At 42.1% G+C, this 22,143-nt stretch overlaps 1 protein-coding gene across 1 annotated transcript in view; it reads left to right on the top strand.

Moving 5' to 3' along the window:
* Positions 1 to 22,143, top strand: part of Pkd1l1 (polycystin 1 like 1, transient receptor potential channel interacting) — a 145,503-nt gene that overhangs the window by 23,190 nt on the left and 100,170 nt on the right. Inside the window, exons 8-15 of the mRNA XM_071608980.1 lie at positions 249 to 571; positions 4,815 to 4,985; positions 6,711 to 6,830; positions 7,320 to 7,488; positions 8,176 to 8,415; positions 10,829 to 10,961; positions 16,513 to 16,719; positions 20,341 to 20,522. Of these exons, the coding sequence (XP_071465081.1) occupies positions 249 to 571; positions 4,815 to 4,985; positions 6,711 to 6,830; positions 7,320 to 7,488; positions 8,176 to 8,415; positions 10,829 to 10,961; positions 16,513 to 16,719; positions 20,341 to 20,522 (1,545 nt within the window). The remainder of the gene's footprint in view (positions 1 to 248; positions 572 to 4,814; positions 4,986 to 6,710; positions 6,831 to 7,319; positions 7,489 to 8,175; positions 8,416 to 10,828; positions 10,962 to 16,512; positions 16,720 to 20,340; positions 20,523 to 22,143) is intronic.

Genomic DNA, 22,143 nt, shown 5'->3' with positions numbered 1-22,143 from the left:
TTGGGAGCTTCCTGCCCAGCCTAGTCTGTGACTCAGTGGGTCTGGGGTGCTTGTCTCACAAGAGTCCAGTGATGCGGGTGCTGTTGGCCTAGAGTGCACTGTGAGGACCAGCTAATGAAGTCGTTCCTTGGCTTGTCCACACCTTGCTTCCTACTTCCAAGAGGCTCATTCCTACCCTCTTTGGGGCTGTATTCCTGTGACCCTATCAGACTGTTCTGAGATCTGAAGTCTCTGCCTCTCTTCCCCAGCTCCCTGGGCCCTCTACCTGAAGATTCCTGCACCCCCAGCTTCCCCAAGTCCATGTCTGTTCCAGAGATGCCCTGTCCCCTCACACAGTGTCCTCCAGGGACCATCCCAGCGAGAGGACTGGACAATGCCATGACCTCTGCCATCTGTTGCTTGCTTGAAAGGGATGCTCAGGCACCTCCAACTCTGGGATTTCGAGTCCACATGGTTTCTGGAATGGCTGTTTGTCTGCTGATGGAATTTGGTGATGGTTCTGGAGTTGAAATGAGCCTCTATAACATGTCCACAACAACAGAGGTGACTGCCTATCACCAGTACAGGAAAGGTATGTTACCAGTGTCCTCCGGAGTCCAGGGATATAGGAGCAGTGTTGGCACATTAGCCAGAAAGGAAGCCCCACTCCATTCTTCTGGACCCCCTCCCAGCAGGTCTGATGTTAGCCTGTGCGTGAGTCAGTCTGTGCCCTGCGTGCAAGCCTTTGCAAGCATCATCTCATTTAGTTTTTCCATCAGCCCTCTGGGATAGGTGGGTGGGTTGAAGACTAGCCCTGGGGATTGCACAGCTAAAATAGTAGGGCTTCCTACATAAGGCAAAATTCTAGAAAGGTACTACTAATGAAAATCACTTAAATTGTCCTTCATGGACAGATATATAATATCACAATTTTTTAATAATTTTTATTGTTGGTTGTTCAAAACATTACATAGTTCTTGATATATCATATTTCACATTTTGATTCAAGTGGGTTATGAACTCCCATTTTTACCCCGTATACAGATTGCAGAATCACATCAGTTACACATCCACTGATTTACATATTGCCTTACCTAGTGTCTGTTGTACTCTGCTGCCTTTCCTATCCTCTACTATCCCCCCTCCCCTCCCCTCCCCTCTTCTCTCTCTACCCCATCTACTGTAATTCATTTCTCCCCCTTGTTTTTTTTTTCCCTTTCCCCTCACTTCCTCTTGTATGTAATTTTGTATAACCCTGAGGGTCTCCTTCCATTTCCATGCAATTTCCCTTCTCTCTCCCTTTCCCTCCCACCTCTGATCCCTGTTTAATGTTAATCTTCTTCTCATGCTCTTCCTCCCAGAGGCATTTTACCACTGAACTACATTCCCAGCCCTTTTTAAACTGATACAATAAATAGCTGAGGCTGGCCCCACACTTACAATCCTCCTGCCTTAGCCTCCTGAGTTGATGGAATTACAGATGTGCACTACAATGCCTGGGTTTTCTCCCTTTTTTAAATCTTTTTTTTTTTTTTTTTTTTTTTTTTTTTGGTGCATTGTAGAGGGATACTCTTCCTTTTATTGTGCATCCTAATTCCTTGAATAAATCCAGGTGGCCTAAGAATCTTGCTTTTTTGTGTCATGTATGGGCAGGCTCCTGCTACATGGATCAATTCCCATCTTACTACACAGCCTACCATAATTCTGGACATCCTTGTAGTCACTGTCATAATGTTTCTCTTGGAAGCCAGCTTTGTTGTGTGAGCCCTTCTGGTAATGCTAAATTTTCATAGATGAGATGAGTGCATTTGTCTTTACTGACATAACAGGTGTTCAGCCTTAGATCTGTCATATTTTACATTATGGGCTCTGCGAATTTTAAAATATGCTTCATTAAATAACTTCCTCTGCCCCTTTTGTATGTTTGTCCAAGTTAGTTTTCTGTTATATGGAAGGCTTGTGGCCTTGTCTTAGTTGATCTCTTTTATTTATAAAGAGGTTTTTATAAAGTGTCCTTTTTAAAAGAAATATTTATTCTTAAGTTTTAGGTGGACACAATATCTTTATTTTACATTTATGTGGTGCTGAGGATCAAACCCAGTACCTCATGCATGCTAGGCGAGCACTCTACCTCTGAGCCACAACCCCAGTACCTATAAAGTGCCCTTTTTGCTCTACTTCTTTTGAGCACCCATTCATTATCCACTATGAGCAATAACAAAATTTAGTATAGTCTGCTTTCTCTTTCCACATCACCAATTTTCATCATTTAAATGATCTTCATGAGTATTTTTATTTCTGCTCTTATATATGCTTACACACTTCTTAATTGTTTGGTTAAGTTTTCATGCTTTTATTTTATTTTTATTTTTTTATATCTTTATTTAATTTATTTATTTATATGTGGTGCTGAGGATCGAACCCAGGGCCTCACTCATGCTAGGCAAGTGCTCTACAACCCCAGCCCCTCATGCTTTTAAATTTCTAGCAATTACTTACAAGCAAGCTGTGTTATTTTACAACTCCACCTCATCTTCTCTTTCCTCCCAACTGTGTCTTGCTGTATCATTTCCCACTGTCAAGGTATACATTTATATGCTTTTCTGTCACCTGTTCTTCCACCTGTATTTTAATCCTAGATCTAGAGTTAGATACATTTTCTCACTCTTAGTCCTGCCATGCTGTTCTCACTTGACTCACTGAAGTTTGTCCCAGTAGACCCTTTAATGTTTCAGGAAAAATTTCTTCAATTATATCTCTATTTTTCTGTTCCAATATTTAAGCTTTCTTTTTGGAAGATTCTGGTCATACATATGTTGGGTCTATTTTGTCTTTTTCTAAATTTTTTTTGTTCTTTATTTTTAATTCATCTCTCCTGCCTTTATCGTTATTTCCTTTATGTTTCTTCTTTTGCATTTGCAGTTTCTGTTCTCTGTTATGCTCTTTGAAATGCTGCCATCATTTTTTGCATTTCTTCTCTGTCTTACATCATAGAAGCTAATGATTTCCCAAGTTGTTATATCTTTTTATCTTCTTGTAAACAATGACTTTCTGGCAAATGATCTTACTCTGTTATGAGAATCTCTTGAATTTGTCCTCTTAATTCTTGTAGTATCTTCTGAATGGTCTTTCCTTCTTCCTTCCTTCCTTTTGTCCCTTTCCTTTTTCTCTTCATCAGTATTACTCATAATTAAAAGAGTTGCTGTTTTCTAAAATGGCTGTCTGAAAGTGCTATGCATGTGTGCCATATGTGTTCATGACATTCATAGTCACTGAGTCCTTTTGCCTCTGGGTTCTCACTTCAGGATACTTTCCCTGTGCTTCCCCCAGCATGATTCTTGCTCATTCATGCTTAATTTTTGCTTAATTTTTAACAACTTTTACATCTATTTTATATCCCAAACATATTAGCTAACTTCTGTTTCTCCAAGAAAAAAAAAAGTTTTCATTTTCCTTATCACCTTTGGATAATGCCTAGAAGAGCTGATTGGAAGCTGACTGTAGTTATGTTCAGATCAGCAATTGCTCTATTAATGTTAAATATCTACAACTTTAATACATATGCATTGATTTTTTGTTGTTGTTGTTGTTGCTTTAAAACAAAAATGAGAAGTTGATTTTTTCATCTCCTACTAGAGGTCAAGTCTAAAGCAAACTTTTAGGTAAAGGATACCTAAGATCTGACTATATAATATTCTAGCACCAAATTTTCAAGCCTGTGGAGGGGTCTCCTAACTACTAGACAAATTGCCTTTCTGACCTGGTAGACATGAAATTCTTCTTTTAAAATGAAGCAGGAACAATATATTGGTTCACACATAGCACAGCTCTTAATTAAATGTGATTAGATTAGCACAAATGTACTTTATTTTTTAAATTTTTTTTATTAGTTGCTCAAAACATTACAATGATCTTGACATATCATACACAAATGTACTTTAAATGTAATGATCAGCACAAATGTCCCTTTCGCTTTCTATTTATTAAAATCCACATGCAGATTTTCTTTTTGACACAGATGTGAGAGGAAGTGTTATAAGATATTTGGGGTAAAGCTATCAATGATGTTTCAGCATTTAAGATATAGCTTCCAAATGAGATTACAATTTGGGAAAGTGTACCTATTCTTGCACATGTAATGTGACCAGATGCCTTCCCTCTGGCCTTCACTCAGTATCCCCCAGGCCCTGTTACTCCATAACTACATTCATTACTCTTCCCCATAGATGTTTAATTCCTTAAAGTACTTCCCTCCTTTCTACATATTATGCTGTTATTTGCAACCTTCTGGGAAAGTGAAGAGAGGAAAGACCATCTCAATTCCTAAGAAATAATTGCATACTCTGTGCCTAGAAAAAATGATTTAACATTTGGGCTTCAGTTTCCCATCCTGAAAAACTTGACTGGTTATTTCATAAGCATTTATTGTGTATCTATTGATTGATTACTTTCCTGACTAGAATAGTTAAGCCTGAAAGTGAAGCATAACCCAAGTTCTGCAGACAAATGACAGATGTAGCCACCATTCTGCCTGGGTCATTAAAAGAGGGTCATGGTAGGGGTAAGTTGGCCAGATGAAGGCATAAAGAAGGAATCTGTGGCCAAGAGAAGGTCATGCACAAGGCTGAATTTCAACAGATATCAGCAGAGCACTAAACCACACACAGAGCCAAGTTGAGTGTGGGTCTCTGTGAACTGTGTTAGTGCATGCTTGAAATGGATCTGCTGCTGCAAGATTTCCCAGACTAGTCCCCCCATTGTGACCAGTCTGCAGATGTTAACTGTTATGCTTATCTTTAAAGTTCACAAGTTCTTCCTCTCTCTTCTTTTTCCAGAAGGGGTCTATATGCTCAGGGCTGTTATTTACGAGTTTCATGGAACCAAAGTGGAGCTTGGACCTTATTATGTGGAAACAGGCTGTGAGGCTGTGTCTGTGTTCATGAATTCCAGCAGTGTCCACCAGGATGAAGTCCTTGTCTTTGCTGGCTCCCCCGCGAAGCAGAAAAGTAAGACCCATGTCTGGAGGCTGAGCAACCAGACCTCAGCTCTAAATACAGGATGACTCTTTGAGTTATTTACACCATCCAAGTGTTAACAATACGACATTTGACATTACTTTCATGTTGTAATCTTCCCTCATTCAGAACATAGTTATTCAGAACATTGTATGCTGGGAGAATATGACAGTGAAATCACACAAGGTGTTGGACTCAAGGAATTTGTAATCTAGAAAAGATATTAAGATAAATACATGAAAATAAGGAAATGGAACAGAAAAGTTTCTTAAGAATGGCTATGAACGTTCAGAAGAGGGGGATTATGTGTAACTGTGGGAACAGAGACTGCCTGAGGTATTGTTACATATGATGAGCCATGAAGGACAGGTGTGTGGGGACATTCCAGGAAGATGGCGCAGCCATAGCCACTGCCCAGACTGAGGATCAATGCTGAGTGCTCACAGTATATCAGGAGCTTTCTAATTTCCTTCCTGTCTACTTACATTCTCCTCACACCCAGCTGTAATGTAGATGATCTGTCCCTTTATGTCAGTGTTATACAGGAGGAACCTCAAGGTCAGAGGAGGAATCCCAAGCTGGTAGGAAGACTCCAGCCATGTGTTATAGAAGGAAGAGTCCAGAGTGTGTGGTCCAAGTAGATGGAATTATGGAATTATAGCATTTCCCAGAAATAATAAAAGGAGAACCCAGAGGGGCATGCATCCCAGTGAACTTATTCATGACAAATTCTTATAATTTGTCCTGCACTTTTTCCATACAGGTAGCCTAGTGAGAAACTCTCCATCCAAGAGTTATAGAATATATAGAGAAGAATTGGTTTTAACCTATTAGCACACTCTAACCAGCCATGGTCATTCATTTGACTTGTCTCACCTAAACTCTGAATAAGTAAATAGCCTGTCAGAATCTAGAATTGGGAGATCTGAGTTTTAATCCAGCCCAACTGATCAATATCTGGATAATCTTTGCTAAATCCATTAATTGTACTTTCCTTACTTTTGGACTGACAGATTGTGGTCAGAATTAATTTTTAGTTGTTGTTAATTAGAATATCACTGTTATTTGTGGGTTTTTAAAAAAATTCTAGTGCATTGATAAAGAACAAAAATAGAAGTTTTCTCTTTATAAACTGAAAAGCCATGCAAAGGAACAGCAACATAATATATAATATAATACAATATCCCTTTATTATAATGAGTTGTTTCAAATCATAGCCCTTTTCTGAATCTGATTCAGTGTTTGGTATCTGCCTCTTAATAATACACTATGTGTGTGTGTGATGCATGTGTGTGTGCATGTGCAAAATATGCATTGCATTTTAGAGGACTAGAGTGCATGAGACTGGTCTTTGGATCTCCATTTATCCTTGTGAGGTGAAGGCTTCTCAGAGAATACACTGGAGAAACACTTTTAACAAGATCATCTAGCAAAGCAATGAATATATTTTAAAAGAATTAACTTACTCACTACCATGAAGGGAGTTCTCTGGAGAGAGAGAGATAACATTTAAGGAAAATTTTAATGAAAGAAATTCTGTGACATGGTTTATATTTTCCAGGCCTGTTTGATTCCAGAGCACATGCTTCAAATTTTGAAATGTATTGGAACTCAAAGAGGGAAAACTGAAAATGGATAATATTGATGTGTGTTGCATGAGAAAACTGAACTAATTTTAAGCCTGTTTTTCTTTCACTATGCTTTTTCTTGTTTCAGGAACTGTTGTGATACATCATATCCCATCCACCTCTTCATATAATGTGTCCTTTGTTTCTCAAACCCTAGTGGGTGACTATCAGACTTGGACCAGCATGACTGTTTGGTACAAGATGCAACGTATGTTTTTACTTTAATTCCAGATTTAACAAAATCTCCCTCATGTGTCAGTTGGGGTTTTTGGAGCCACTGGCAGCACAGGCTCTGGTATCAGCTCTACCTGAGGCCCATCACTTTTGCCCTTAAGCAGGTTCTTGGTTCCCCTGCAGTTTGTTCTAGGAATTTTCTAGAAACCATAGGCACAAGGGTCCCATTGAAAGGTGTAAAAAGGTGGGCTATCATCACTCACAGATGTCATCCCATACTCTTCCAAACATAATTCTCAAAGGAGGCAGCCATCTTGCCTGGTGAGCTATTACCAGGCTTTTGAACTCAGGCTACACCTCCTGCCAGGCTCCTGCAGCTGTACCCTTGGCATAGCCCTGCACTCACATTAGCTCACTGCCCTGACACAGTCCTTGACTAAGTGGGAAAGTAGAGATGATGACTCTCTGGATGGATTCCAGTCCTCCATGTTGATGTCCCTGCACCTTTCTCTCTTTGCCATAGCTGTCTCTATTTACACAAACGGAACAGTGTTTGCTACAGATGCAGACATCATCTTCATGGCTGTTACTAAGGAAACCATACCCCTAGAGTTTGCATGGTATTTTGGAGATGATCCACCAGTGAGGACAACTTCAAGAAGCATTCGGAGAAGGCTCCACATCCCCCAGTGGTTCGTAAACATGGTGGTCATGATGGGTGTGGCTGATGGTGATGCAGCTGGTACTCAGGTGGAACATTATCCTGGTGCTACCAAAATAATTTTAAGGGTGTCATGTTTGTATTTTAACAAGCCAATGAGTGCTTTTGTAAATTGAGCTCAAGCATAAGATTTAAGAGGAGAGAAACTCGCTTTCCTTCAGTGTGCACTATGTAAGAGTGCTGGGCTTTGAAATCAAGCAATCCCAGGTTCAAGTTCTATCTCAGCCACCAATGTGACCTAGGACTGTGCTCACCCCCCTGCTTGAAGAAGCTAACTAATAAGAAGGGGAGGCCAAAAATATTACTCCCCTTTTCCCATAAGGCAGATATCACTGAGTACTCTGATAACTATACAAATTAAGTCCCCGATCCCTCTGCCTTTCTTTTTTTTTTATTATTATTATTTTTTTATTTTTTGGTATCAGGGATTTAACTCAGGGATGCTTTACTATTGAGCTACATCCCCAGCCCTTTCTATTTTTTAAAATTTTGAGACAGGGTCTCACTAAATTGCTGAGGCTAACCTCGAACTTGCAATCCTCCTGCCTTGGCCTTCCAAGTCACTAGGATTATAGACATGTGCCACCTCACCCAGCTCCCCCTGCCTTTCTGTTGAAATGACATAATTTCTCTCCTGCCCTACTCTCCCATCCCATAGGTATCATGTGAAGGTCAAGGCCTCCAGCAGGATCAGCAGTGTAGTCTCCAAGCCCCACATCATCAGGGTGCAGAAGAAAATTGTAGCCAACCGACTCATGTCTACCACCTCAGCCCTAGTAAACACCAGCGTGGCCTTTGAGTGCAGAATCAACTTTGGCACGGATGTTGCCTTCCTGTGGAATTTTGGGGATGGCACTGTCAGCACGGGGAGTGGCTCCAATAGCCACATCTATAGCAGGTAAATCATGTGGGGGCAGGTGGCAGCTTGCTGCAGATAGCAACTGGACTCAGGGTTTCAGGGATCAGCTCTCAGGTTCCTCCCAGCTCTCCTGTCTTTCAGGTGATGTAGAGACAAATGGGATCTGGCTATGACTCTGCATAAGCTTGAAATCCAGGAAAAAGATGGAGAGAAAGAGAGCTGTCTTCTGTGTGGGGTGGGGGTGGGGGTGGGGGTGGAGTTCCTGTTCCAAAAGGTGTGGTGGTGACAACTCATTTTGCTTCAGAAACTAGGGAACCACACACATGAGCATTTGCACATGAGCCCAAGGGGGAATCCTGAGCAGGAGCTTGCCAGAGGGAAAGGGAGGGGGAGTGTTTTCCAACAGACAGCAGTGCAGGTGAGACCCAAGGAGAGGGCACCAGAGGGAGAGGTCTGGGGTAGCTGGTGAGATGTGAATGTAAGAGCAAATGGGGAGGTGGCAGATAAAAGTTTAAGGTGCCTGGGACAGATTGTAGAAGGCCTTCAGTATCGCTCAGAGGAGCATGCATTCTGTCCTTTAGTCTTTACTGAACACCTACTGTTTATCTGCAACAAAGCATTATGGAGATAGTCATGTGTCACTTAATGATGAGGATACACTCTGAGAAACAGGTTTCTATCTGATTTTGTCATTGTGCAAACCTTACAGACCATGTTTGCACAAACCTAGATATATAAGTCAGGCATTTGCTGTCAAGAAACGAAATAAATGAGATGTACAGGACCAGTGCCGGGGAACACAGCTTAGTGTTTCACAGCATACTTTTCTAAGTAGAAGGAGTGCACTCTGAAATAATGATGAAAGTATTATATACTGATTACATAAACCAGTAACATAGTCATTTTCTATCTTTATTAAGTGTTCTAGGCCGGGTAATTCCTTGTGCTATACTTTTATATAAAAGCAGCACAGTAGTTGTTTTCAGCAGCATCACCACAGACATGTGAGTGATATGCTGCACTACTGTATTGTGACAGCTATGACATCATGAGGAGATAGGAATTCTTTCTGTCCATTATAATAATCTTGTGGGACCACCCCTGTGTATGCGGTCGTTATACAGTGCATGACCAGATGAAAAAGTGGCACCAATGCTTCTATCCAAAATAAACGTAGCATTTCTTAGAGAAGATGGACAAGGCCATGGGAACCACAAGTACAAACCACAGGATTGCACATCTCAAGATTAGGAGTGTGATCAAGTGGTTCCCAGCCAAGTCTCTGGCTAGTCTGAGTTCTGAGTTGAGACCTCCCAGTGAGCATCCAGCCATGAAATAAGTATGGCCAAGGTTGAGCATGGAGGCTTCATGCTGGTGCAGGGGCATATCGGAGTATGCACAAGCATCCAGAAATCAAGCCTTGTGTGGGCAGTAGCACCAGAGAAATGTTGCAAAATTCCTCTAATGCAAGGTTACTACGAGAACACAAGCCACCTCTGCTGCTTTGATGGGGCCTCCTAAATAGTCTATTGCTTCACCACTGGAAATTGATTCTCATGTGTGGAAGGAAGGAATTGACATACCTGCATACTGAGGCAGGCATCTAGGGCCTACACCCCTGGCAGTGTGCTCTTCTGCTCCAGGACATGCCCTCTGGAAGGTGGTGTTTGGTGCCATCTCTAGTGTTTTCCCTGGGCTTATCAATAATCTGAGACCAACCCGCAGCCTTATCGCCTCAGTAGGACTTGCCTTTCTTTCAAATCTCCGGGGTAGCAAGTGACATTCTGGTCCCTGGAAACTCAAATTTGTGGTATTATGATGGGACTATTTTTCTGTTTCCAATTCAAAAGTTTTGAATGATAATCCCTTATGCATCATTTACCAAATCAACATACTTTTCCTTAATGAAATGCAACCTGCTGGGTCCAGTGTTGCCTGTTCACATACTCCTCCTGTGCCGCATCCTTCATAGCTGAGACCCTCCAGCCTCTCCTGGAACTGGATTCAGGTCCATGTTGAGGACCTATTCTGTTTTCAGGACTTTAGGAGTTTTTTCAGGAAACCTTACCCCTGAAATAGACTAAAACAGAAAGACCCTGCTGATTAGGTCCATTGCACTTGTCATACAAGGAATAACCGTGTGTGTCCCTCTGGTCAACAGAAAAGGCTGCTTGGAGTAGCAGGTCCTCACCTGGCTGTGCTGTTTTGTTTGGAATGTGTGACAGCAGTTTGGGGTTGGGCACTAGGCTTGACCACTAGGTGGACAGCTGATCCATCACATTAGATAATGAATAACCTCTGTGAATATCAACCTGTATCTCTTCTGTCCCTACTCCTTGGGATGACTTGCCATCAAATACTATAACTATGAAGATCTAGGATGTTTGTGAACAGTGGATAAGCCTGATGTATGGCAACTTTGATCTTGTTTATTTACTTTCTGCCCTTCCAGGGAGGGAGAATTTATAGTGGAGGTCCTTGTCTTCAACAATGTCAGCTCTGCCACCCTAAGAAAGCAGCTTTTCATTGTGCGTGAACCCTGCCAGCCACCCCCAGTGAAGAACATGGGACCTGGGCGGGTCCAGGTAGGACCAGGGTCTGAGGAGTCCTTCCCAGCTGTGCTGCCACACTGCCAGCACCGCTCCACACTGTTGGAGCGGTGTCAGGATCAGCCAGCCCTTTGCAGAATGAAGGAGGCTTTGTGGAGTCTAGACTGCTACATTTTACACAAAAGAACCACTGTCAGGACTTTGGAGAGGATGGGCCAGTCCTGTGGGGGACAAGGCCCACCTCAAGCCTAACGGGAAGGGAAAGCCTGATTTCTGGTATGTGAATAAGTCCTTTATTTGCCTATATGACACTGGCATTCAGCACAGCTTGCTTTGAGGAGATTTTTTTTCTTTTTCTTTCTTTTTTTGATTATGCAGAGAACTGTAGCATTTTCAGGAGAAAGGAAAATTTAACACCAAAATGAAAAGAAATGATCAATTGTTGAGCACCACCTACAGGTTAGGAAAAATAGTGGGGTTTTTTCCTTTCTTTTTCTTTTTTTTTTTTTTTTTTTTTAATTTCTTGCATTCCTTTGAGGTCTTTGATTTAAAGCAAATTTTACATCTTGGGGCAAAGGTGCTCAGATTATACGTGGGAATTAAAATCCATGACTGAGCATTTGCCAAAACGTTTTCTGTGACAAGCAGAAAGGCCTGTTGCAGCATAGGCCCCAGCACTCCCAGAGGGTGCAGTGGAGTTAGCAGCACTTGCCATTGGCTGGGGCAGGCCTGAGTCTGCTCAGGAAATCCAAAGCTTTCCAGGCTAGACCCCTGCCCACCCTCCAGGCCAGCACACACCAACACTGTCAGGCAGCTTTATGTACTGGGTGCTCATATTATCTGGGGTGGGAGACAGACCAAAAGTCCAGGGGACTTGAGTAAATTAATATAATTCATAGTAGAAGCAACAAAAAATAACTGAGAAGTAATTTAAATAATAACTAAATAACACCTGGGTAGAGCACAAGTCCCAGGCCAGAGGATCTGGAGTGAACCCTGGTTCTGGTCTGAAGCCAAGCCATGGGACACTGCTTTTTTTTTTTTTTTTTTTTAATTTGTGACCTGCACATAAAAAAATTGTACATATTAATTATTCTGGTTTTTCAAATCTTTTAAAACATTTTCTTATCTGTAAAACAAAGAAAACAATACTAATAACTCCGTTTTCTTTATAGTTTATTTTGTACACTTAAAGTATAAAGAAAAAAATGAAATCACCTTAATTCCATCCTGCAGAACATAGCTACCATTCATCACCATCTGATGTATTTATATTTATATTCAGTATTTTTCTAAGCCTTTTTATATGTGGAGAGTGTCCAGGTTCACATGGGCTATAGCAAATTTATGTGGAGCTTTTTATATGTGTTTGTGAGTGTGTGTGATTATGATAAAATTGGGTTCACTGGTGGGTTATCATGTGATTACTTTCTCTTATTAAGGAATCTTGAGCTGGGCATGATGGCACACACCTGTAATCCCAGCAATTTGGGAGGCTGAGGCAAGAGGATCTCTGTTGAGAGCCACAGTTTAGTAGGAATGACACCTGGCATTTTGCTAGAGGGAATAGTTGAAAGGTGACCCTGGTGACCCTAGGGCAGCTCAGGGATTAGGGCAGATCCTGCTGGGAATAGGGCAGCTCTGGGATTAGGGCGGTTCCTGCTGCCTCGGGCGCCCACTACTTTGGAGCCCGGTGGAGGGGGTGTATTCCCGGGAAGTGTGTGTAGAGTGCTGGAGAGAGTTGGGGAATAAAGAGTTGCTGTTTGGACCTACAAGGCTTTGCGGCAGCTTGGTTATTTTGTGCCCAGCCAGACTACGGCAGATCTCAAGTTCAAAGCCAGCCTCAGCAAAAGCAAGGCATTAAGCAATTCAATGAGACCCTGTTTCTAAATTCAATACAAAATAGGGCTGGGTCCATATGCAACAAAATGAAACTGAATCCCTTTCTCTCGCCATGCACAAAAGTTAATTCAAAATGGATCAAGGAGCTTGATATCAAATCAGAGACACACTGTCTGATAGAAGAAAAAGTTGGCTATGATCTACATTCGGTGGGGTCGGGCTCCAAATTCCTCAATAGGACACCCATAGCACAAAAGTTAATAACTAGAATCAACAAATGGGACTTACTCAAACTAAAAAGTTTTTTCTCAGCAAAAGAAACAATAAGAGAGGTAAATAGAGAGCCTACATCCTGGGAACAAATCTTTACTCCTCACACTTCAGATAGAGCCCTAATATCCAGAGTATACAAAGAACTCAAAAAATTAGACAATAAGAGAACAAACAACCCAATCAACAAATGGGCCAAGGACCTGAACAGACACTTCTCAGAGGAGGACATACAATCAATCAACAAGTACATGAAAAAATGCTCACCATCTCTAGCAGTCAGAGAAATGCAAATCAAAACCACCCTAAGATACCATCTCACTCCAGTTAGATTGGCAGCCATTATGAAGTCAAACAACAACAAGTGCTGGCGAGGATGTGGGGAAAAGGGTACACTTGTACATTGCTGGTGGGACTGCAAATTGGTGCAGCCAATTTGGAAAGCAGTATGGAGATTTCTTGGAAAGCTGGGAATGGAGCCACCATTTGACCCAGCTATTCCCCTTCTCGGTCTATTCCCTAAAGACCTAAAAAGAGCATGCTACAGGGACACTGCTACATCGATGTTCATAGCAGCACAATTCACAATAGCAAGACTGTGGAACCAACCTAGATGCCCTTCAATAGATGAATGGATAAAAAAAAATGTGGCATTTATACACAATGGAGTATTACTCTGCATTAAAAAATGACAAAATCATAGAATTTACAGGGAAATGGATGGCATTAGAGAAGATTATGCTAAGTGAAGCTAGCCAATCCCTAAAAAACAAATGCCAAATGTCTTCTTTGATATAAGGAGAGTAACTAAGAACAGAGTAGGGTCGAAGAGCATGAGAAGAAGATTAACATTAAACAGGGATGAGAGGTGGGAGGGAAAGGGATAGAGAAGGGAAATTGCATGGAAATGGAAGGAGACCCTCAGAGTTATACAAAAGTACATACAAGAGGAAGTGAGGGGAAAGGGAAAAATAATACAAGGGGGACAAATGAATGTCAGTAGAGGGGGCAGAGAGAGAAGAGGGGAGGGGAGGGGAGGGGGGATAGTAGAGGATAGGAAAGGCAGCAGAACACAACAGACACTAGTATGGCAATATGTAAATCAATGGATGTATAACTGATGTGATTCTGCAATCTGTATATGGGGTAAAAATGGGAGCTCATAACCCACTTGAATCAAAGTGTGAAATATGATATATCAAGAACTATGTAATGTTTTGAACAGCCAACAATAAAAAATTAAAAAAATAAAATAAAATAAAATGCAAAAAAAAAAAAAATAGGGCTGGGGATGGCTCATGGTCAAGTGCCCCTGAGTTAAATCCCCAGTACAGGGCTAAGGCTGTAGCTCAGTGGTAGAGTGCTCACCTCCCATGTGGAAGGCACTGGGTTCAATCCTCAGCACCACATAAAAATAGAATAAAGGTATTGTGTCCACCTACAACTAAAAAAAGTTTTAAAAAATCCCTAGTACAAAAAAAAAAGCATCTTGATTACATGATTTTAAAGGCAGCCTAATGTTAAGTCTTTCACACAAATTATATATCATTAACAGTGTCTTCATTATGAAATATTGGTTATTTCCATTTTCTATCAGTACACATGCCTTGGCAATGATGTTCTGTGCCAACCTCCTTCTGTCTGTCCATGGCATTTCCATAGCAATAATCCCTACATGTCTCAGAGCTGAAAGACAGAGCACCTTCAGAAGGACCATGCTGGAATCTTCCCATGCTCTCACATGTTGGTGTGTAAGGACTTGCTTGTAACTCCATGAGGATTATATGTTTTTAATGTTTGTTATTAATATGTTGAAAATTGGCATCTAAGTATTAAAATTTGCTATAGCCTATGTGAATCTGGACAGTTTTGTGGCAAGTTCTAGAATGACACCATAATTCATAGCAGAAGCAACAAAAAATAATTGAGAATTAATTTAAATAATAACTAAAGCCATTAGGTAATGCTAAAGGTAAAATCCCGTTTATAAGGATCACCAATATTTCTTAAATTCCCATTTCTCGACTCTCTATAAGTTTTTAACCTTTCCAATTTTCATGGAATATTCAGGTAAAAATTATCCTCTTGGGGGAGCCCTTGCACCCAGCATGGACTTCCCATGTCAAGGTCCCCTAGCCTGGATTGCTTCTCCACACTCTGGGAGTAAGGAATAAGGTTAGGCCCACAGTGTCCAGGAAGGGGCAGGCGGGTGGGTGGGGGTGGGGGGTTGCTTGGGAAGGACAGATCTGGCAAGATCCAGAAGGCAAGATCCGGACTATGGATGGATAGTCACTAAGATTCCTCTTGTATTATTGGTGTTTTTAGCTTATAAATGTTACCAAATATGTTTTTATATTTTTATTAACTACTGTTTACATTAAAAATTTTTATTTTAGAAATGTTTAAGCATGAATAAAAGTAGAAAGAATAGTGCAACAAACCCATTACTTTCAAAGACCAGTGAGATCGTATCAAAGGCCACCAGAGCCAGTTCAAAGAGAGTCCCCCAGGTCCCAAATATGCTACTGCCAGCATCTAAAAGATGTCCACAATTGAATTAATAATATTAATTTAAAAAAAATCAATGATGTTAAAAGAGAGAGAGCAGCTTCTCTCTCCCCACGAAACAGGCAGACACACAGCTCACTACTCACCATTAGAAGTAGCCAGTGACCCAGTCTCTTATTCTGAATGTGATAAATAAGATAAAGAATTAGGCATTTATTCTTGCTTTCCCTAATAAACCATAGTTTAAGAAATCTTATAGTTCTAGCAGATGAAAAAAACTTCTTTTTCTCCTCCCCCTGCTTTTTTTTTTTAAACAAAAGAACGTCTGTGCATCCCCAAACAGTTGCAAAACAATGTGTTTTAGAAATAATAAGAAATATTTGATTATGGACTACGTTTTAAATTGTTTAAAAAATTCCTTCTTAATTGTTAAGGTGAGATACTAGCTTTGTGTCTGAGAAAACACTCTTAGGTTTTAGAGATATATATTGAGTACTTAAAGGTTTAAATATCATGATTTCTCATAATGACTTTAGAATATTTCAGCAAAGTAAAAAAATAGAGAAAACAAATACCTCTCAAAAATGTTGCAAACAATTTTCTTTTTTGTTCTATTGTTTTTCTGAATTTTATATTTTTGACATTCAGAAGTTCAGAATTTTTATGTAATGAAATCTAGTTACTTCTCCTTTTATATTTTCCCCTTAATTTCATGCTTCAAAAGTTCTCTTTTTTTTCCCAGTAGGAATATGTAAGGAAAAAATACTTATTCTTCTTATTTTTCTATTTGTACTTTTTACTTTTCTCTATGAAATAGAGGCAGTATTTGCTCTGGTGCTGTCTCAAGTCCAGCCCTAGATTCCACCCTGTGATTCATAAACAAAATAATTGGGGATTTGAGAGAATGAGTTTCTAGAATTTACTGTGTCATTAGATATGATGGATGTCTTCTCTTGTCAATACTTAGATATGGAGGTCTCAGCCCCTGAGACTGGGAGTCACATTTGAAGCTGCTGTCCTCTGTGACATTTCTCAAGGTCTTTCTTACACCTGGAGCTTTATGGACTCTGATGGGTCCCCGGTCCTCCTCCCTGCTGCCATCAATGTCCACAGACAAACTATCGTTCTCCCAAGCTACACGCTGGCATGCGGGAACTACACTGCCATCGCCAAGGTGAGCTCACTACCTGGTGCCATTGCCAGTTCATTGAAACCAATGCTTTCCACTCTGTGTTGGAGTAAGAGCTCAGCATTTGTAATCCTAAATCTGTTCTACCAACAAATGGGGGTTGTTAAGAGCGTGGGTAGGATTTTGGAAGAAATGTTCAAGTCTCCCCAAAGAATGTATGTTCAAATGCTAACATAATCAATGAAAAACTCCTTCTAGTTTATTTAACTAAACCTTCCTGTGCACCAGAAGAATATTTGACTTGGCCATGTAGGAGTTAGTCACCCAGAAAAGGCGGGAGGACCACCACCAGAGGGAAGGGCCATGAGAACGATATCCACAGTGACCACCTGGCACTTTGGCCCTCACCCAGTGCTCAGTGTATTTTTGGCTAGGAAAATGGTGAAAATGTGTGGATTAGAAGAAGGAGTCATTGCCATTACAAGAGTGGGCTCCATGAAAGAAGGGTCCTGAAAACAGTTGGTGCACAGGCATAGAAAGTGGGGTGTGGGGAGCAGCTTGGCCAGTCATAGTGCGCAATAGCTGTCAGACTGTAGTTAGATGGGAAGGCCAGACTTGAGGAGATGCTCCTTGATACCAGACTGGGAACCCAAAAATCTCTGCAGTAGAGGAATGGTGTTCTTTCACTCTGTGGGGTGCATAGTCCTGTTGAGCCTTGGTCCCAGCGCAGGCCACAGACAGCTCACCACAGGGTCCCTGGACACACACACTAGCCTCAAGAGCAATCAAGGAAGGGATCCCACTGGATCTGTGCTGGATGTCATGAACGGAGCCCTCACATGCTTCCTCTTGATCCTGTACTTATCTCAGTGAGAACTAGACACACCATGATTGGCCGAGTGACAGAGGACCACAGACCACACCGTGAGGAACTCTGTTAGCTACAGGTCATAAGAAAAAACAATGTTTCTGAGCAGGATGCATGTTCTTCTCTAGAAGTATTAACGAGAGAGAATCGGAAACTGATTGAAGGATGGGTTTCTGGGTGAGTGTTCTAAAAGCCAAGTCAAGAAATACTTAGGGGCTGAAACAGGTAATGACGATGGAATAAAGAGCCAAGCAGGATAGATAGGAACAGTTGATTTGCCATGATAGCTAATTGTGAGAGTTCAAGGGAAAATTCAAAGAGAATCTGTAAGACCTGGTGAGTGGAGCCGAGTAATGGAAACCAAGTACCTATGAGTGTGCTGGGAAGGGATGCAAAGAGAAATAAGGTCTTTGCCTACTTGGGCACATGATGTATTGGGGGAGATAGACGGACCCCAACAAGCTACAGAAGATATGATTCATGTCTAAACAGTGATGGGAAACTCTGAGGGAGGAGCAGCCCTGAATCCTCAGCCACATCTTTGTTGACCAGGATCATCAATTGTTGGAAAATGCCCCCTAATGTGAGTCACATGCATGGGGAGGGGGATGATCATGCTGAAGCAGGTGGGGCTTGTAGGCAGAATGGTGGGAAGGTCTAAAAATGGGCTTCAGTGGGGGGTCTTCTGAAGATGACCAGAGACCTGGGGTGGATTGTGACTTCAATGTTAAGAGGTTGAGCTTGACATTTCTGGAGAGTATTCAGGCGCCATGTCTGTCAAGACAACAGAATGGAAAGTGGGTGGTAGCTAAGGTGGAGCTGGATACAGCCATCTAGCCAGAGGAGAGCCAGCAGAGGACAGGGAGCACAGCCCCCAATTGGCGGGAGTGCAGATGGAGAGAGCTATGCCAGAAAGCCACATCTTCAGGGGGAGGGAGTAAAGAGGCTCAAAAAGGAGGCAAGGTTTTTGGTATTTCTGTGCAATATAAAAAGCACCATGAGTATTCATGTTATTTCTTTTTCTTAAGCTTAATTTTCAAATACTGGAAATGTTTTAGTAGGTATATTCTAGAAAATGGTATGTGCTCCTGATTCAAGCTGCTTGGTTTATCTCAATTTGTAACCTGTACTGTTCATTGTCACAGACAAGAACAAGAAGATTTTCTGTGCCTGTGGCTAAATATGGGGTATCTTAGGCACTGTCCTTGGTGGAAGCAGATTCTTGGTGGAAGATTGAAGTCAACCTGAAGTAGTCCAGAGGCAGGGTCCTGTGAGGTCACTGAGGGAGCTGTCCTCTAGCAATCTTGGTGCCCTGGTGGAGGCATGAGTGGGTGGGAGGATGCTCCCTAGATGGGCTATGATCAGCCTCCAGAAGATACCTCATACTGCTGTTTATCTACTCTGCAGACCTTAAGTACCAGTGTTATCACCATTCTTTAGGTCTGTTTGTGACCAGGAAATCAGGAGGATTTTGGAAAAATCCTCCTTCCAACCAGGAAATCAGTTGGCAGTGTATCCAAGGGATTCTCTTTCCATCCACCAGCTTCATGAGAGTGGGGGTACAGCAAGGGAGATGGGGTAAAACTGCTAATAAGGCAGGAATTGAAGCCTGGCATGTCCAGCCCAGGGTTCTGACCAACTGGCTTATAAGAACCCTGCTGGCCATGTGAGGGGTCAGGGCTGGGTCCATGCTCTGACATCAACATCTATTGGTACATTTGTTCCTTAGCTATGTCCTTACCCTCCTGCAGCCTCCTGTCCTGCCTCTGCCTTCTAATTGATTGCTTTTCCATCTCTGCTCTCATCTGGATGTTATATTTGTGATCAGACCCTCAGGCTCTGAGCTTCTCCCACCTCTGCACCTTCCAGCACCTCCCACATTGAGCTCACAGGCTTGGAGCCTTCTCAGAGCTTCCTTGGTGCTGGAGGAACTGAGTAAATACAGGTTGGGGATGTAAATCATAGTTTTGATCATGTGGTCATTATGCTATCTCTGGTTATACTCAGGCGCCTGACCAGCAGGGTGCATTTGTAGGAGGAAAATCCAGAAGGGATGAGTCCAAGTCCAGGGAAAAGTACAGCAAGGGTTAGACTATATCTTTTCAAACACTGCTCACAGCTTACCATCAAAATTTTTAAAGAATGTTTTGAATGCCTTATTTATAAATTGTTTTATGTTTTCTAAATTTAGAAGTATTTGTCTGACACAGGCATGGTGGCACATGCCTGTAATTCCAGTGGCTAGGGAGGGTAAGGCAGGAGAATCACAAGTTCAAAGCCAGCCTCAACCACTTATTGAGGCCCTAAGCAACTTAGCAAGACCCTGTTTCAAAATAAAAAATAAAAAGGATTGGAGATGTAACTCGGTGGTAAAGCATTCTTGGGTTTAATCCCTAGTACTAAAACAAACAAAAAAAGCACTTGTCTGAAATTTCATTTACAGTTCTTAAAGTCCATTACACATTTGGATGAAAGTCAGAAAAATGTTAACAGAAGAGGTTTGAGAATTGTCACAAAATGGCATACATGGAATATTGCTATTTGAGGTTCTATGTTCACAAGCCCAGGCAACTTTGCAGATTAAACCTGACTTGATAGGAAAATGCTCATACTCTCGCCTTCAGCCATGTCTCCAATGGGTGCATAGTAGGTGGTTTATTTTGACAATAGTGACTGGTTTAGCTGAACCCAAGAATGCATATACACACACCCTTATTCCCTTTCTAGTGTCATGTGTAGAGATCCAGCGAGCACCTGCTTTGACCCTGTGTGATACGCCCCTGTTGTTGACCCCCTAGGTTCAGATCCAGGGCAGCGTGGTGCACAGCAACTACTGCGTGGGTGTGGAAGTGCAAAGCAGGGCACCCGTCAGTGTGATCTCGGAGGGCACACACCTCTTCATCCCCAGGGCTACCTCAACCCCCATCATCCTCCAAGGATCCCAGTCCTATGACCCAGACTACCCGGGGGCTGCTCTCAGGTGAGATGGGGAGCTTTGCTCCTCTCAGACTCTGACTCCTTCAAACTCAGGAATGTTGGGAAAAATCATTTGAGAATTCTGTATAACATTTTTAAAAAATGAAAGTCCATCTGCTTTCATAAGCCAAACTGTTTTATTTAGATCAAAATATAAGATAATTTAGAAAAGAGGGGAGAGAAATGTGAATAGCTTTTAAAGGTGGTATTTAAAATATGATTTTGGAAGGTGATGTCTAACCATTACCCTTTCATTAAAATTTCTGGGTGGTGAGAGGCCTTGTGTGGGAGAGGAGAGTGCTACATGTCCCTGTGGGGGTCTCTTGCTATTGGAGGCCCCGACACAGGCCTTGTCCCCATAGCCATCTGCAGCCTGACTTGGGGACCTAATCAGTCTCCTACTTGAGTCTGTCCATGATCCCTGTACATGCATCCTCCCTGGACCCATCCCTGCCCAGTAGCCGCAGACATGCATCCTCAGTAGGGACCACTCCAGGCTATATGTCCCTGCCCCATTTCAGCACCCCCTTTTCTGTGCCTTGAGACCTCTCAGACACAGTTCCTACTTCCTCACATTCAGTCTCCCCATCTCCACTTGAGGAACAATTCTCCCTGCTAAGGGTTTTGGCTGAGTGACTCCTCTTTCTCTCTCTGACTTCTCTCTCACACACACCTCATGTTCCCTCTGTCAAGATCTTGTCAGCCTTACCTGAAACACCAGCTCTACATATCTTCTCTGCTTCATTGTGCTGAACCCCCAGGGCCTTAGCTCATCTTCGAGACAGCCTCTCCTTAGAGCTTCCATGCCTCCATCCTCCCCCTGCAGCCGATTCTCCAAGGCAGAGGATGGATTCTTCTTGAACAAGTCAGGTGCCCTCACTTCACTATTCTAATCTTCCAGAACTCTCTTTTTACTCCAAGTAGAAATCAACATCCTCAGCTGAGGCCGACATGTCCTTTTAGCTCCAGCTGCAACTGCCCCCGACTCCTCCGCAGTTCACTCCTAGCCAGCGTAATCTTCCCTGAGCTCCTGGCAATCAGGTTCCTTCTGTAGCTCTTCTCTCAGTGGTGAGTCTGCCACCACCTCCTTCCTTTGATTCAATGAATGCTCAAGCATCACTTTCCCATTGAGGCCCATTTAAAATGATGAATCCTGGCTTTCTCTGTTATGGTTTCACTTATGTGGCTATCATCCTGCATTGAGTATGAGCTCCAGAGGGCAGGGCTCTCCCTTAATATATCCCTTGTGCCTGGCACACAGTGACTACTCTACTACTACTTTATAAATAATTTGTTGTCTTAACCCCTGAGATAACCGCATGTGTTTGCTACACTACAGTTGTGGGATTCAGTGTTCTTTTAATCCAAAAGAGGAGAGAGAGATTACCATCTCCCACCCCACCCCATTCCCCCAACTTCCATATCCTCTTGAGTACCCCACCATTTGAAAATTCCATCTGTGGGGCTGGGGATGTGGCTCAAGCGGTAGCGTGCTCGCCTAGCATGCGTGCGGCCCGGGTTCGATCCTCAGCACCACATACAAACAAAGATGTTATGTCCGCCAAGAAAAACTAAGAAATAAATATTAAGAAATTCTCTCTCTCCCTCTCTCTCTTAAAAATTAA

This window comes from Marmota flaviventris, chromosome 1, assembly GCF_047511675.1.
Source record: "Marmota flaviventris isolate mMarFla1 chromosome 1, mMarFla1.hap1, whole genome shotgun sequence".
Classification (NCBI taxonomy): Eukaryota; Metazoa; Chordata; class Mammalia; order Rodentia; family Sciuridae; genus Marmota; species Marmota flaviventris.
Note: the sequence above shows the minus strand (reverse complement) of the source record. Positions and strands in the feature narration are given on the sequence as shown.